This window comes from Apodemus sylvaticus, chromosome 5 (genome assembly GCF_947179515.1).
Source record: "Apodemus sylvaticus chromosome 5, mApoSyl1.1, whole genome shotgun sequence".
NCBI lineage: Eukaryota > Metazoa > Chordata > Mammalia > Rodentia > Muridae > Apodemus > Apodemus sylvaticus.
This window is the reverse complement of record NC_067476.1, coordinates 84,518,294-84,534,804: the sequence shown is the minus strand read 5'-3', so window position 1 is coordinate 84,534,804 and position 16,511 is coordinate 84,518,294. Positions and strand designations below refer to the sequence as shown.

The 16,511-nt window shown below is 45.4% G+C and overlaps 1 protein-coding gene across 1 annotated transcript in view; it reads right to left on the bottom strand.

Annotated features, from left to right (window-relative positions):
- Positions 1-11,972, bottom strand: part of Slc1a2 (solute carrier family 1 member 2) — a 123,846-nt gene extending 111,874 nt beyond the window's left edge. The window contains exon 1 of the mRNA XM_052183089.1: positions 11,353-11,972. Coding sequence (XP_052039049.1) covers positions 11,353-11,369 — 17 coding nt within the window. The 5' untranslated portion in view covers positions 11,370-11,972. The remainder of the gene's footprint in view (positions 1-11,352) is intronic.
- Between the last annotated feature and the right edge of the window lie 4,539 nt (positions 11,973-16,511).

The window sequence follows — 16,511 nt, the reverse complement described above, 5'->3', positions numbered from 1 at the left end:
TGGTCTCGGCGACCCTGCCTCAGGCCTCCATTCACTCAGATCCCACCAACATTATTATAATAGACTCAGCAAAGACCTACATGCTAAAAAGGCTGGCTAAATTGATTACTAAATAACATACTGATTTATTATTAGGAATTGAAATATATGTTTTAGATGTGGTATATATTACACATAACTATGCATACACACACACACACACACACATATCACAAACTTATACACCTGAAGTATTGGGGTAGAAAACCAATGAACTACAAAAGACTGTATAGAACAGCCCGATTTGTATATTAAGATTAATATGTTTACACACACATAGAAAAATATTTCAAACACAAAGAGGATTTCAAGGGAACAGAATCGGAGCTGGAGATATACTTTGCCTTTATGGCCGTCTATAAAATGTTTGTTTTTAAGAATGCCCATATTTTGTCTTATGGGGGGAATGGTAAAATATTTGTTAAAAACAATGTTTGAGCATGGCTACCTTTGTTAAAAACAATGTTTGAGCATGGCTACCAAGTCCTTCTGACCTATATATTATTTCTATAAGCAAAATATACTAAATTATATTTAAATCTAACTCATGTATATTAAAACTAACCCATCACCTCTTTACCTAAATACTGGAAACACCCAAATACCTATCTTCCACAGCAAACAGCAGAAGTTATAAGAAAGGAAAGTGATGACCAATGAAACCGGCTAGCTTGCTTGACTTCCCGTTGCCCTGCAGTTGAGCCCCTTGGACTGAGCTGTACTGCTAAAAGCACACCCACCGAGGTATCATCTCAAGGACTTGGATTGTGTACAAAAGTGTCCTTCCACCTCGGAACACATCTTCATCTCCACCAGTGGAGCCGAGGTGCACACGCACAGGGGCTTTGCCGATGCTGAGGAAGTGCCTGCCCTGGGTCACCAGAGCAACCCAGCAGATGTTCCAGAGAGGGTTTGTCCAGTTTATTGCTCACCTTCCCCCAAGATAAGGGACCCAGGGACAACCCCAGTGGGGACAGAGACACGGCTGCTGTCAACCCTGCAAGTCTCACTAGCAGTTATACTCTGACCTCTCACTGTGTTGTTTTTGGCTCACCTCATGAAACTCACTGCGCCAGACAGGAGACAGACAAATGGAACCAGAGCTGATGTCCCTGTCTACGACATTTCAGATTGCATCCTCTCACCGGGCCAGGCCTCCTCAAAGGACTCGAGTGGATGGCTCTGTGGGTTGTAGCTAAAACTGAGGAGGATGAAAACTTCTAATTTCCCCCATAAGGATTCACTTCCCCTTCTATTTTCTCCCTACCATGCCTTCCTTTTAAGGCCTGATTGGCTTACGTCTAATTGTAACTGACAACTAGTTCTATGTACTTGTGGGTTACAACGATGCTTACAATGATATATATAGACCCTCACATGACGAACATGAGCTAATTAGTTCATCTATTACCTTTCATGTTGTTGCTTGCTTGCTTTGCAGGAAGCAAAGGAATTGACACTTAGACTGTCAATTTTCACATATACAATACAATGCTGTTAGCTGTGGCCCCTGTGTTGTGATCTGGGAACTTGAGCAAGGGAGACGGCAGAGCAGATGAAGTGCTTGCCAGACAACCATGGGGACAGGAGTCTGGACTTCGAGCACACATATACATGGAGAGCAGAGCAGGTGCGACAGATATTTGTAAACCCAACACTCGGTGGGTCTAGCAGGGATCCTTGGGATACGCTGGCTATCTACACTGGGCGAAGATGTGAGTTCTGGGTTCAGGTGAAGAGACCCTGTTTTAGTATGTAAAATGGGGAGCAATTAAGAAACACAGCCAACATCAACTTTGGAACAGCATACACATGAAAACACCCATATACACATACACACACACACACACATGCACACACACAAACACACACACACCTTTAAATGTATTCATCCTGTCTGCCTGAAGTTTTGAGAATCCTGTATGCACTAACTGGCATGACACATCCTTTGGCTACAGAGGATGGCACAGGGGAGGCAGTCGGTCCTCCTCCTCAGTGCTCAGGCTGAAGGCAGCTGTGATGGTCATGCTGTTTCTCAAACACTTACATGAGGAAGAAAATGGCTACTGTAGCCCACTATCCAGATGGCCAGGCCTTCAACTTCAGAAAAGAAAGATTCATTCGCTTCCCTGATAGGAGACCCAAACTGACAGCTCTTGGCTATGGTTTCTTCTCCATCTAGAGCTATGTCCCTGCCCCAGATGAATGGCTAGTTAATACAAGAATAGAAAATACAAATGCGCATCTTTCCTCAATCAGGGAACGTCTGGAAGTGCTCACTCCAGCTCATCCTGCGGTGGGTTGAGGCCTGGGCTGAGTTTCCCCCTCTCCATCTGTCCATCCATGCTTCCTTTATTCCAACCCCACAGACTTCCAGTATGCCTCACACACGTCCGCCTCCAGCTCAGACTAAGCTCCCTACAACCCACCAGCACCAAAGTTCTTACCCAACACATCACACATCACGGCCTGTGGGGGAAAATCCACTCTCATGGTTTAGTTCAGGAGAACTCCAGCAGTGGTCAGTTCTCTCTTTGAAATGTTTGCATTTGATCTATGAGCAGACCGCCCTGAGCACACCTGATCTCATCTGAAGTGCTTATGGTCATGATCTTAAAATCGATGGTTAGCTCAGTTTTATGACTCTGCAATGATTTAAAAAAAAAATGTTGGCTAATGAATGACTGTGAATTCCAAGGAAACACCCGGAATTAGATCCGGTCTATAATCTCATCACTCTCAAGTCCATCCTTAGAAGATAGTCCAATGTCTATGTTTGACACTTGTTTTCTAGAACCCATGTTGCATGCAAACATAAACAACAAGAACTGCAACCAACTCCAGAGCCATCCGTCCGTCCGTCCATCCATCCGTCCCTCCCTACGGAGCTTCTGAATATATGCTGTCAGCTGATACCCATCCATTTCAGCCCTAGGCAAGCACTTCATTTAGAACAGCTCCCACCCACTTTTCTATATAATCTGGCCATCAAATCCCAACTGGCCATTTAAGTAAAGCCTGAGATGAAAACAAGCAAACAAATGATCACTAAGGCTTAGCAGGCTGACGTAACAGGGGATGCTGCCCTTCCTCCCTGTGTCCTTCTTCCTTATCTCCTCTCAGCACGACTACTCCTGTTGGAAAGTCCTCCAGTTTGATGTCTACAAACTGGGACAGGACAATAGTTGGCCATTACCTAAACTTCCTCTGACGTTGTTTTACAGTGCCATTTTCTCTGAAGCATCCTCATTCAGAGATAAGCTAATTTCTTTCCTTCTTGGGCATAGCCTGTGACATTTGTCATAAACTTGTTTCCCCAGGGGCACTTGCTTTCTCTTATCAAAATGACCAGGGACACACACTCACAGAAATGGAAAAAGAAAAGGAAGGTTTATTAAAGTTGAAGGAAATATGGCAGAACTGTAAAATGTAGAAAATGCTACAGTCAGATGACAAAGGGTGGAGGGGCGGGGGCTAGGAACCCAGCAACAGCACTTAATCAAAACTTCTAAGCTTCAGTATCTCTCTATATAAAATGAGCATAATATTATGAGCTTTCCAAAGATTAAGTTGTCATAGACGTGCAGTCATGTGAGGGTGACATCTTCCAACACTTTAGTATATGATAATTATCTCATTACTATCAGACTGTGTGTGTGTGTGTGTGTGTGTGTGTGTGTGTGTGTGTGTGTTGGAGAAACTCTTGTTTAACCAAAGCAAATGGGCTGTTGTGCTGTGCTGTGCTGTGCTGTGCTGTGCTGTCCTGTGCTGTCCTGTGCTGTCCTGTGCTGTCCTGTGCTGTGCTGTCCTGTGCTGTCCTGTGCTGTCCTGTGCTGTGCTGTGCTGTGCTGTGCTGTCCTGTGCTGTCCTGTGCTGTCCTGTGCTGTGCTGTCCTGTGCTGTGCTGTGCTGTGCTGTGCTGTGCTGTGCTGTGCTGTGCTGTGGGTACTGGGAATTCCTAAGGATGGAAGGGCTTCCTAAGGGAGTCACATTTCCGTGGACATTTACTGCTCTTAACTGGCCCCTGTTGGGTGATCAGCAAACTGGGAGCTAGAGAGATGGCATTACTCTCTAGTACAGCATTGTACAGATGATCTGAATTCAGAGGATCCATCTCCAGGGAGCCCAGAACCCTCTTCTGCTTCCTTTGGCGTGGGCAGATACCCAAACACACACAAATATAGATAAATAGAAACCAATCTTAAAACTACGTCACACAGATCCAGATCTTGCCAGTTCAGGAGGCGTCCTGAGGTCATCACTGTCAGCACTACAACAAAATAAACGAGTAAGTCAAATCACTGCCCTGAGCTGACCACATCTGATGACTGCTGCAGGCTCAGGTACATTTGTGACAAAGAGGCACGGAAGCATAGCTCGGCAATCAGCCCGCTTGATCATCCCAGGGCTGTCCGAAGTCACCGTGCAGAGGTGAGACAAAGCCATTAGCTTCATAGAAATCAATTATTAATTAATTAATTAATTAATTATGGGGGAGCCCTATTAAATGCAACTCATGGCAAAGTTAAAGGAAAGAGGAAGTGGTTAGGGGAAGGGGTGGTTACTGGTTAAAAAGAAAAGTAGGGGCTGCGGAGATGGCTCCGTGGTCCCCAACTTTCCTATGGCTGTTCCTTTATGATCTGGTGGCCCTCAACCAGAAAATTATTTTTGTTGCTACTTCATAACTATAATTGTGCTACTGTTATAAATAATAATGTAAGTATCTTTTGGAGATAAAGATTTACCAAATGGGTTGTGACCCTGGGGTTGGGAACCACTCACTGGCTTAGCAGTTTCTGTTCTCGAAACGAATCTGGGTTCTGCACCCTGCATTTCCGTGATCACATACACCATCTCCAGTTCCAGTTCCCGGGCCTCAAAAGACCTCGTCTGACTTCTGTGGGCACCAAGCACGCGTGTGATACACACATGCACACAGCCAGGTATTTATACACATAAAATAAGAATAAATAAATTATTTAAACTTTCTCAAAATGACATAACATTCGGGCAAAGTCTTGCAAGCTCAAACTGTAAACACACTTAAGCAACAGGATAACGTAACACTGCCATGGCGAGCTTGCGCGCTTGGTTGCTGCCCCAGAGGCTGGGAGGAGGGGTGCTCATAGGATGTGACCATGACCGCCATGGCCTCCCAACAGTGGGGCCCAAGATAAATGCATGTGTTCTATTCCAGGGTTCCTCGTCTCCATCTAACCTCTGCCACAGAGAGAAAGGAGCGCCGCCCACTAGTCAAGGGCATGGCTCCATGATTCCATGACCCCCCGAATTTAAGATCTAAGACATTTGTATATAAATTATTTTATGCCACAGTTGCTATTTCTAGAAAAACAGGACTAATCATAATGCTATATTATATATTATAAGAACTAAGTTACTTTGTGGCTGCAAAGTACTTTAAATGTTGTTAGAGCTGTTGGGCCTGGTGGATGGCACAGGGATGTAATCCCAGCTTCTCAAGAGGTTAAGGCAGGAGGGATAGCAAGTCCAAGGCCTGCCTGGGCTGAGAGTGAGTTCAAGGCCAGCCTGACCACCTTACAGAAACCTTGTCTGAACATTGGGGTAGGCAGTGCGGTGAGGTGGAGCAGGCGTGAATAGAGAGAATGGGCTATATATAGTTCAAAGGCAGAATCCTCGCCTATCAGGTGAAATCTGTAATACCAAAGACACACGTGTACATGTATGAATGCATACCTACACATGCCCACACGCAAGACACTAGCTTGTAATCACATAATAAATGTACTGACAGAAAATTTAGTTCTACTGTTTTGTTATTACACGATGAATGTATGGAGGCAGAAAAGTGAGCTCTTTGTCACCAGAGCTCTAATTTTCTAGAGAAGCTAAAGTCAGGGGGTTTGGGACTACAGATATGGCTCAACCATTGAGAGAGCTGGCTACTCCTCCAGAAGACTCAGGTTTGATTCCAAGCACCCACATGGCAACACACAACCACCCTTAACTACAATTCCAGGGGTTCTGACACCCTCTTCTGGCCTCCATTGGTGCCACACATACATGTAACACACAGACATACCTGCAGGCAAAACATCCAAACACATAAAAGAAAAGAAAAATTCAGCTTTGGGAATTGTTTTCTAAGTAGGCAAATAATTCAAACATTTTCAAAATCCTATGAGATCCAAAATAAAAACACACTTCTGGGCCACACATGCTCTGTGGTGTCCAGCACCCCACTTTCAAGGCTACGTGAAAATCAAAGCCAAGGTAAATAAAGGCTCTGACGCTGGCTCCAATTCTGTGATCCCAGGAGAAAGTAGAGACCAGAAACCAGGAATGGGAGCTCGGGATTCAGAGTCCCATGCCAGATTAGGGACAGTAAACGACAGATGGTCGTCCTGATCAATGCAACAAAAGAAAGTCCCGCCAACCATTTGAATGAATCCCTTAATATATGTGATGCACAGAGACAATATCTACATCCTTGTCCCTGAGGACTTCCTGTAAGATCTTTGCCATCATCCATCCTAGAGGGGACACAGATCAAGTCCAGCTGCCCGAGTGGAGTTCATTCCCTGCCTTCTCTTTTCAAAGGCCAGTCCTTACTCAATGAGTCTATAATCCAGGGCAGCTGGCGACATTGCTGAGAACTCCAGATGACAGTTCAGCAGACAGTTACCACATCTGCTTGTCTCAGTGAGGCATTAAGTAAAGAAACGGAAGAAAATAAGAAAACACCAATGCCTTTAAGAAAGAACCTTGAAAATGCAACAAAATACTATGAAAAAGGGTGCACCCTTTAAAAGAGTTAAACTCTCCCTTTCATTGACTGGGGCCCATTGTCTTCCCTGATGTTATATGAAGCCAACCAGACAGGTTGATAGTTGAGAGATCAGTTCTTTTCTCTCCTGCCGACAAATAGGCAGCCCATCTGCCTCCAATCAATAACAAAGCACGTGGAGACGGAGCCATGAGATATTTTTAAACACTCCCCCTAATTAATTCATTCTAAGGACCTGGCGCTTTGGAAAGCTGAAGGGAGAAGGGCAGGCAGAGGAGGGGAGAGCAATCCAGCAACCCTGGTAAATAAAGAGATTTGCTGTAATCTGGATTCCAAACCCTTTCTGTGAAGCATGCCTCCTGCTCTCCCTGTCCCCCTTCCCCCTTCAAACAAGCAGTTAAGAGCAGGGAAAGAACAACTGTGAGCAGGCAGGCACTGCCTGACATTGGTCAGACCGTGAAGGCAAGTTCTTGAAATGAAAACCTAAATATGATTTTTTTTAGTCTTGAGAACTGTGCTCTTGCCTACTAAGGCTAGAAGATCTTAAGTTATCTATGTTTCATTAGATTAAAGTAATGACAGCAGTCGATTGAAACGGTGATTCAATTCATTCCAAGAGGCAAGGCAATCCAGTGAGAGAAACAACTCACTCTAGAAACCAATTTAGTTTGCCTTTAAAGGGAGGAAACTCAGCCATTGTCTTTACACTGATACAGCCATGGGGCAAAGCGCAAAGGGAATTGTCAAGGAATTAGCCCGTGCTGAGCTTCGAACTGTGAAGAAGGCAGGCATATCTGGAACTGAAGCCTCTCTGGCACACTGACCCAGAGTACTGCTGAAGCACTGCTTGCTTGTGTGGCCAGGGTCTCATCTCTGAAGGACCCTGCCAGGCCTGGCACATCACTAAGTGCAGAAGCCAAGGGAGACAGCACCTCATCGTCCAAGGGAAGGGGGAGAAGGTGCTCAGAGCCACCGTTTGGTTTGTAATGAGCTGCCATTTCTACTTCGAAAGCCTCATTTGGATTTAGAAATTATTTCTGGAGAATTAAGCTTTCAACTGCTCACAAGAGATCGCCTTGGTAAACATGGACTGACTTTATCATAGCTCTGATCATGTCCCTTTTACCCAAGGAAGACAATTTCTGTATTCTTGAGAATGGGAAATGCAAGATCTTCTAGACCCCTGTCTCCCCGTCCCTCCACTCACCCTGTAATAAGCCCACTGTACGAGCTCATCCCCCTCCTCCTTTCAATTTCATTCTCGGAGGGGGGCGGGCGGGTAAGGCAAATGCTGTGTTTATTGTCATGTGCTGGGAATCATAAATTCAGGGGTCTCCCTTGGCAAGGCATTTTTGCTGTCAGCAGTTTTCAGTTTCACTCGCTCTCTTCAGTCAGACTGAAATCCAAGCCTTCCTGATTGGCGCAGCCCTGACCCCTTGGCTCCAGGGAGCTGATCAGAAGACAGATTGCCAGGAGCCTCTGATGAATGTGGAGACCTGGCCATCACTAGCCTCTAGAAACATATTTCTGAAATGGTTGTCTCTTCAGCATCTGGCCACGCCACTGTGACCCAGTCAATAACAGACACTACTCAGCCTGTCACCAGTGACTTATAATCTCTTTCCAATTTGGGTCAGGAACCTAAAAGCCATCTCTGTGATTCCAATCACACCCAGGACTCAGTAGCATCAGCAGCAGCAACAATAAAAAAACAAAAGACATTTGTCTGTCCAATTGAGCCTTGCTTTTATAAGAAAACACTTCTCAGAACCTGGAAACTATGAGAGCCACTGCTGCATTTTACAAAAGCCAGGCTGATATTCCCAGTGAAACACATCAGAAACTTCAGATGACTGGACAGTGGTGGGTATACTCTGTAAGACAGCAAAGATCAAACGCAGAAGCTATGAAAATATTCTAACAGGACACTTGCTGGAGATTATATATAAAAAGATTTCAAAAAAAAAAAAAAAGCCAACAATAGACACCAGCCATGGCTCACAGGCTCATTACCAACAACTGACATTTCCAGATGATACCCCAAAGCTACGCCAAATCCCAGAATCATCCTGGAAAGATGACATTTTGTTGTATGCAGTTTTAAGCCTTCAAGTCTATTTCATTGGATCGCCTACTTCATGGAGCTATTGAAAGAAGTGAATGTAAAAATATACATGAATGTATACAAATGAGCTTTGAAAAGAGTGCTGAACAAATGCATCTCTTGCCTCCAATAATTCTATAAAAAGGAGTAATTAGCATATGTTGTTGGTGGCAACATGAACACCAAATAAACATTCACCAGATCGATTGGTTTAATATACCAACCACCCCATTACCCCAGCATTCTGGAGCTGAGTTGAGCTGAACACGTATAAACTGAAAGCATGTAATTACATTGCTATTTTGGTATCCTTCTAAGCAATATATATTTCAGAAAAAAAAAACCGGCTTTAATATTGTTATAAGACAAAGGCTAACAAAAGGACCATCCTGGGGATGCTTCCTGAATTTCTGTTACAAGGTACATTACCCAAAGATATCAGAAGGGGCCAACAGATCTCACCAACCCAGGAGAACAATTTAGTACTAAAAGTCTCCACTGAGACAGCCTTCATAAAGTCCTCTCCAAGGCTATCTGTGCCTCTTTATCTCTACCAGAGAGCCTAGCAGGTGCATTCTACCCAACAGAGACTGCAAAGGCTTCTGGGAGAAAAGAAGTGTTCGAGAATGTTTCCAGTTGACTGATGACTGCTCTTAAATAATATTTTTTTTTACATTTGTTTCCCAGTTTTCATATTTTCCCCAAATCTTTCATCTCTTAAATCCAAGTTCCTTTGACAATCATTTCCTAACCTTGCACAATGCACAAAGAGGGCACTAGCTGGACTAGAAATGGTTTCCGTCCTGAAAATCGTATCTGCTTTACTTTGAATGCCAAGCCATTTGGCAGCTCTCACTTAGGACAAGGGCAAAAAGCAGCACACTGAGTTTGGGGAGGTTTGTTGCTCTCTTTCCCCCTCTGGCCATCAGAATAGACAGTAAGTTGGATGCAGCATTTGGAAGACAGTATTTCTCGAAAATGTTTTCCAACTGAGACTTTGAAGGCAGAAATAATTCAGGAAGGGCCCCGTAGATAGCCAGACATACCTTTATTCCTGTTCTAAAATGAAAGCCCTTTAAATCAAACACAGAGGAGTGCTGATGTTAAGTCATGTGGGTTCCTAACATGTAATTCTAGAGATGTCTCTGAGCACATGATCCTGCCTTCCCTGCACACAAGCACCAAACTCAAACACCTTTTCAGGAAAGTAACGACTACAAAGCTCTACACTGGTAAATAGGCAATGTAAAGAAATTTTATGTTAGATAAGATGCTCAGCACCTTTGGAAAGATTTGGGGGGGATGAGAGAAATAGATGGATAGGTTCTTTCTCTTGGATGAAGATGGGCAGGTTTAGAAGTCTTTTCTTTGTCTGAGGTTGGAATCTCGAAGCACCATTTCTCCACTCCTGCTTAGAGATCACCACCCATCACCTCACCGAAAGTTGGTAGAGTTCGTTTTCTATTATACATGCTCCAGAACACGCCAGAACCAAGGGCTCAAGTATAGAGTCCCCAGAAGCCCCTGATACTTGCTTTGGAGGTCACATGTGGGTCCACTGATCTCTTGAAAGCAGCTAGTGCCGTTTGTGAAATAGCCCAAAGGCTGGGTTATTCTTCCTATTCCGTTCTCGGCTCCAGAAAGCCTTAGAAGTGTTTTGGGAGACAGGACCAGGATGCCTTGGAGTGAGTATTCAAGGGACTCTTGCATCCCCCATGCTCCCCTTGCTAAATACCGCTGCCCTTCTGCCACAGAAGGGGTCATAATGCCAACTGCAGCCTCAAGAGGCAAGGAGCGACTCCAAGGCCACAGGCAAAATTAAAAAAAAAAAAGCCAGTGATAATTCAGATAGAGTTTAGAAACTCTTGTCTTGCTCCAAGCTACAGGTTTTCTCCTCTCCTCTCGGGAAGCACCCAAATCTCTTCCACCCTTCCTTGCAGTTAGCCAGAAAGATTCTGATATCCAAAGGCAAAGATCTCTTGGGATGGGGGCTTGCCCTCGCCCCCCATCCGCGCGCGCCCCAAGCTAGCATTCAAGGCTGTGCGCTTCTCTTCGCCCCGCCCCGGCTCTGGTCCTGGCTCATTCATTCCAACTGGTCCCCACCTTGCAGCCCAGGCAGTGTTTCCTGCAGGCTCCATGGACAATCCTTTATTGTCTTTAAATCTCTGAAGGAACGGTTTCTGTTCACACTTTTTCACACCCTGACGGTAATTCACTCGTTTCATTAGATCCATTCCTCTGCCTCCCCCACCCGTCCTCAAAAGACAGCTAGTCTACCAAAGAAACCCGACCCCCTTCCCCACCACCTCCAGCCTGGCCCTGGCCGGCGCTCTGCTAGGGTTTCAGAGGTCCGGGGTCACAGTTCTCTGTCCCCATCTGGGATAGGGTAGCACCACCCCGCGCGCGGCTCCCGCTTCCCCACGGGTACCCAGAAAAGCTCTCACCCCTCCGTTGATGCCATGGTGTGGGGAACGCCCCCTCCTCCCGGGTACAGTCTGGAGACGGTGGCGGCGAGCTGGGTGAGCCCGGAGTGCGGCGGGGAGCGGTATTTAACGGGCAGCCTCTCTCCGCCCTCGCACCCCCCTCCTGGGTAAGCCCTTTAGCGCCTCGGCGCGCGCGGGAGGCTGCTGCGGGCGCTAATCCACGTCCCGGCTTTCCACCGCGCGCGGTCCCGTGAGCGGCTCGCGGCCGGCGCTCGGAGAGGCGCTGCGGGAATCCTACGCCGGCTCCTGCGAGGTCGCGCTGGTCGCAGGGCTTCAGGAACACACTTCCCGGGTCCCAGCCGCCACCTGTGTATGTGCGCGCTTCGCCGCGGGGCAGACCGGTGCCACCAGTGGCCCGCACCAAGCGGGATGGGGGAAAGACCGGGAGTGCGAGTGCGGGGGAGTCTGTGCGTGCGTGCGCGTGTGCTGGTGTGTGCGCGCTGGGGGAGGTGGTGGAGGCCGCTGCGCCCTGGCTCCGCGCCGGCCGAAGAGGGATTGCAAGGTTTAGTCCAGCCGGAGCTGGGGATTTGCAGGCGATCCCTCTCTATTTTTGTCCAGAGCTGACATCACCCCCGCCGTAGCCTGGGGCGACTTCTTTAACCATCGCCCCTGCCCCCCATCTTTAGCCGCGGTCCCTCTTCTGTTGTCCCTCCCCCACCAGCCTCCAGCCATAAATTTAAAAAAAAAAAAAAAAAAAAAAAAAAAAAAAAAAAAAGCCCCGCCGGTAGTCCGGGAACGCTTTGGACAGCTAGTGGCAGAATCCCAGGGCCTAAGGAGTCGCTATTGTTTCCTCTCGAGTCCGAGTGGCCCCAGGTCACCCTGTGCTGGGCCAAGCGCTGAGACCCGGGATGCCCCTCCGTCCCCAATCCTTGGAAGAGCCTTGGCGCTCCCCCATCACTCCCTGGACATCTGCTCAAGCTCACATCACACAAGCCGGCACACCCACCCACATCCTACCACGACTGGGATGGGGAGTCCCACTGAATCTGAGCTTCAGAAACACTCAAATGGCCGGAAGGAACGGCGACCCAGCTTCGGGTCCTTCGCCCGGGCCCGAATAAATCCGGACATTCAATCATTCGTCTAGATTAATATTAATGTGGTTCCCCGAGGGTGAGCAGGGTGTGAGGGAGGCCATAATCTCTCTCTCTCTCTCTCTCTCTCTCTCTCTCTCTCTCTCTCTCTCTCTCTCTCTCTCTCTCACACACACACACACACACACACACACACACACACACTCACACACACACTCCAGGTCCAAGGGCTGGAGACACATCTTCTCCACCCACCCGGGGTTCAGTTCTCTGCAGGCCTCCGAGCCCACGTGGGGGAAAGCATGCAAAGGCAGATGGGCTTCTGCAGGGGAGAGTCCGAGCCTCCTGCCCCGCTTTGCATACTAATGACAAGTTCTGCTTAGCTTTTATTATGTCTGGGACTGGGACACAGAAGACACCTACAGGTCCTCCACCTGCTGACCCCGTGGTGGCCCACCTGAAAAGCCAAACCTTCTTTTCCTCTGCGGGACAATGGGACTCAAAAGTACCCCCTTTGCAGGGCGCTGATGAGAATTAAACTGAGAGGTTTGCAAAGTGTAAACAAAGATGTCAGAAGGTGTGAGCCGGTCACTTGGGGCCTGCCGGTCTCCTCTGAGCAGCATCTCAGAACTCCAGCCGGCCTAGTTTCTTTTCTCCTCGGGCTCCCCTCCAGGATTCTAGCTCGGAGGCTTTCTCATCCATGCTGCACATCTTCACTTCTTTGCGTTGATGGCAAATTGGGGGGATCGCCTTCATTCTCAATAAGTAACTAAATGAAAAACATCCAAAAACTGTCTGTTAAACCAGGTGTGGTGCTGTATGCTTGTAATCCCAGCGCCTAGCAGGCCGAGAAAGGATGGTCTCAAATTCAAGACGTGTGGACTACAGAGTTAGCAGAGACTTCAGAAAACAAAAACAAAAACAAACAAACAAACAAAAAACCTTCAGTTAATGTTAAGGAATCTTTAGAGGATTGTTTCCAGGCAAAGGAAGAGTAGGCAGAGATGAAAGAAACAAGGAGAATGTGGGGTGGGGCTAACCAAGGTTAGCTCCCTCTCCTGTTTTGGTTTGCTTGTTTGTCTTCCTTGTTTGCTTGATTTTTGTTTTTGTTTTTGTTTGTTTGGGGGTTTTTTGTTTTGCTTTGTTTTGTTTTCATCTGCGAATTCACTGATCAGCTCCCTCCCTGTTCCCTTCAGCCAGAGAGTATAAAGAATCTGACTCTGATTTGGAGAGATGGCCCTTGAAGAGGCCCTTGGTTAGATCCCTAGCACCCACTTGTCTGCAGCTCATGAAGGTCTGCAGCTCCTTTTCCAGCTTGTCTGGCACCTTCTTCCAGCCTCCACAGGTTCCTGCGGGGCCATTGCTCGCAGTGCACAGACACAAAACAGAAAAATTAAAATTAAAAGGTTTTTTTTTTGATAAATCAGAATTATCTTAACTTGTACTTTCTTTAAAGAATAAAATCTTTAATTGTTCCTTCATACTTGGGATTTTAACTTTCAATAATAATAATAATAATAATAATAATGCATGTGTATAAAACTGATGTTTTGAAATTTTGCAGTGGTCTTGACATCACAACCCTGTAGACGGTGGCTTTGTATTTAGGGGTTTCCTTGCTTTTCTGCTGAAGTGGCAGCTGGAAAACAGACCGCTCATAGGCTGGGTACTCAGAACCCCAGGAGCCCTCCTCTGTTGCCAGCATCCCCTTTAGGCAGAGCCTAAATGAACCACTATATAATAGCAATCCTCAGCATCCACAGAGCGCCAGAGGACTCAGCTGAACCACTCACCAGCTAGCAGTGGGCTCCTGATGCGCCCAATGCAAAGCAAGTTAAAGGACAGGGAAAGGAAGGCAATAAAAAGGTTTCTATTAAGCTATCACATTGAAAATCATTCTTAATTATGTTTTTCATGGTTGAGGACCTTAGAGGATTCAGGTGACTGAATCATTAAGTACGCAGGATTAGATAGGTATTGTCATGGTGACTTGCAAACTTCCCTGTAAATGGCTGTATCTGGGTGCCCTGACACCACCTGCCGTGTTAGAGAAGCATTTGCATTCAGTTGTCTGGGAAATTATGTCTATTAATCCTGTGGACTATGCCACAGATGATTCTGGCTCAGAAGAAACTGGTTCTCTGTTGACCTCACATCCCTACCCCACAGACCTGTGAACATTCAGCATGATTCCAGCACTGAGTGTGAGCTAAGATATTATGATAAAGATTTAATTTGGTTTGGTTTGGTTTGGTTTAAACTAGAATATTCAGGTTGCTTTCTTGAGATTTGGTTCTGTCAGTCTAGAAGATCTGTTTGGTATCTCTGCCCCTACCGCTCCCAGGTAAAAACTAAATATTCACATATAAAAGAATAAACCATATCTCTATCTCCTACCTTATAAAACCCACTCAAAATGAACCAGGGACATTTAGTGCAGAAGCTGAACATGGGAAACTGCCAGTGGAAAACACTTCAACATCTTGGCATATTCACGTGCTTATGAAAGACCCCAGCATCTCAGGAAGTCGCAAGAAGACCTGGCAGATAAGACTACATGAAGTTAAAAAGCTTCACAGAATGAAGAAAAGCCTACAGAGTGGAAGAAACTCTGTGCCAGCAACACATCTGGCAGGGGATATCTAGAATCTATGAAGAACTTAAAACACCATAAAGGACTAAAAATTTAAAACACCAAAAAGTCATGCAATGAACAAATGGGCAAATAAATTGGATAGTTTTCTAAAGTAGCACAGATAGCCAATAAATATGTGCAAAGATAATCGAAGTCTTATCCATTTGGAGAGTTCAAAATTGCTTTGAAACTTATAATGGCTTTTGTGAAGAAAACAAATATCAATGCTGATGGTATGTGGGAGGAGATAAACACTTATGCATTATTAAAGTGAATGCAGATTAGTGTAATCACTGTAGAGACTGGCATGGAGGTTCCTCAAAAAAGTGAAAATAGCACAACCATGATTCCACTGTATCAGTCCTGGATGCATACATACATACATACATGCATACATACATACATACACACATACATACACACATATACACAGACACACATATACACAGATATGCATACACAGAGGCATACATATACACATACATACACACACATACATACACACACATACATACACACACATACATACACACATACATGCATACACACAGAGACACACACACATACACATACATACATACACACAGACATACACACATGCACACATATACACATATACACATACATACACACAGACATACACACATGCACACATATACACATGTACATATACATACATATGGACACATATATTCATACATACATATACATGTTCACACATACATACATATACATATACATACTTACATACATTCATGCATACGCACAGGCATACATACATAATACATACACATATACATACATACACATGTATACACATACATACATATACACATACACATATATACATACTTACACACACACATGTGTATTGATGTACTACTCAAAATAGCCAAGATATAAAAACAACAAAGACGTCAATCAACAGATGAATAGATAATGGAAATGAGGCATATATTCACAATGAAATTTTATTCAGCCATAAGAAAAAGAATGAAGTCACATAGTTGTAAGGAAAATGATGTAAGTGGAGATCATCATGTTAAGCAAAATAAGCCAGGCTCAGAAAGGCAAATATTGCATGATTTCTTTTCTATACAGATTCTAGAATATATATGTGAATCTAAAAGTGGTGCTAACCTTCTCTGTAGTCCACTTTTACGAGCCAGGCTCTAGCGCGTGAGTGCCCCACAGTCTCCGAAGTGAGGGACATTGTATTGAAAAATGAGCTTATGAGGAACATTTTAGAATCAAGCAGCGACAATGGCCATCTCAGATTGTCCTGAGGATTAGATAGGATAACATGTAGGATGATCTCAGTCTTACACATCGAGAGGTCTCTCAGACACATGCACACAGGTACACATACAAAATTGTCTTTACTATTTAGCTCACTTGTGAATCCAGTCTCCTCATCCAACAGTGCGAGCACTGTCCCCTTCAACCCCGAT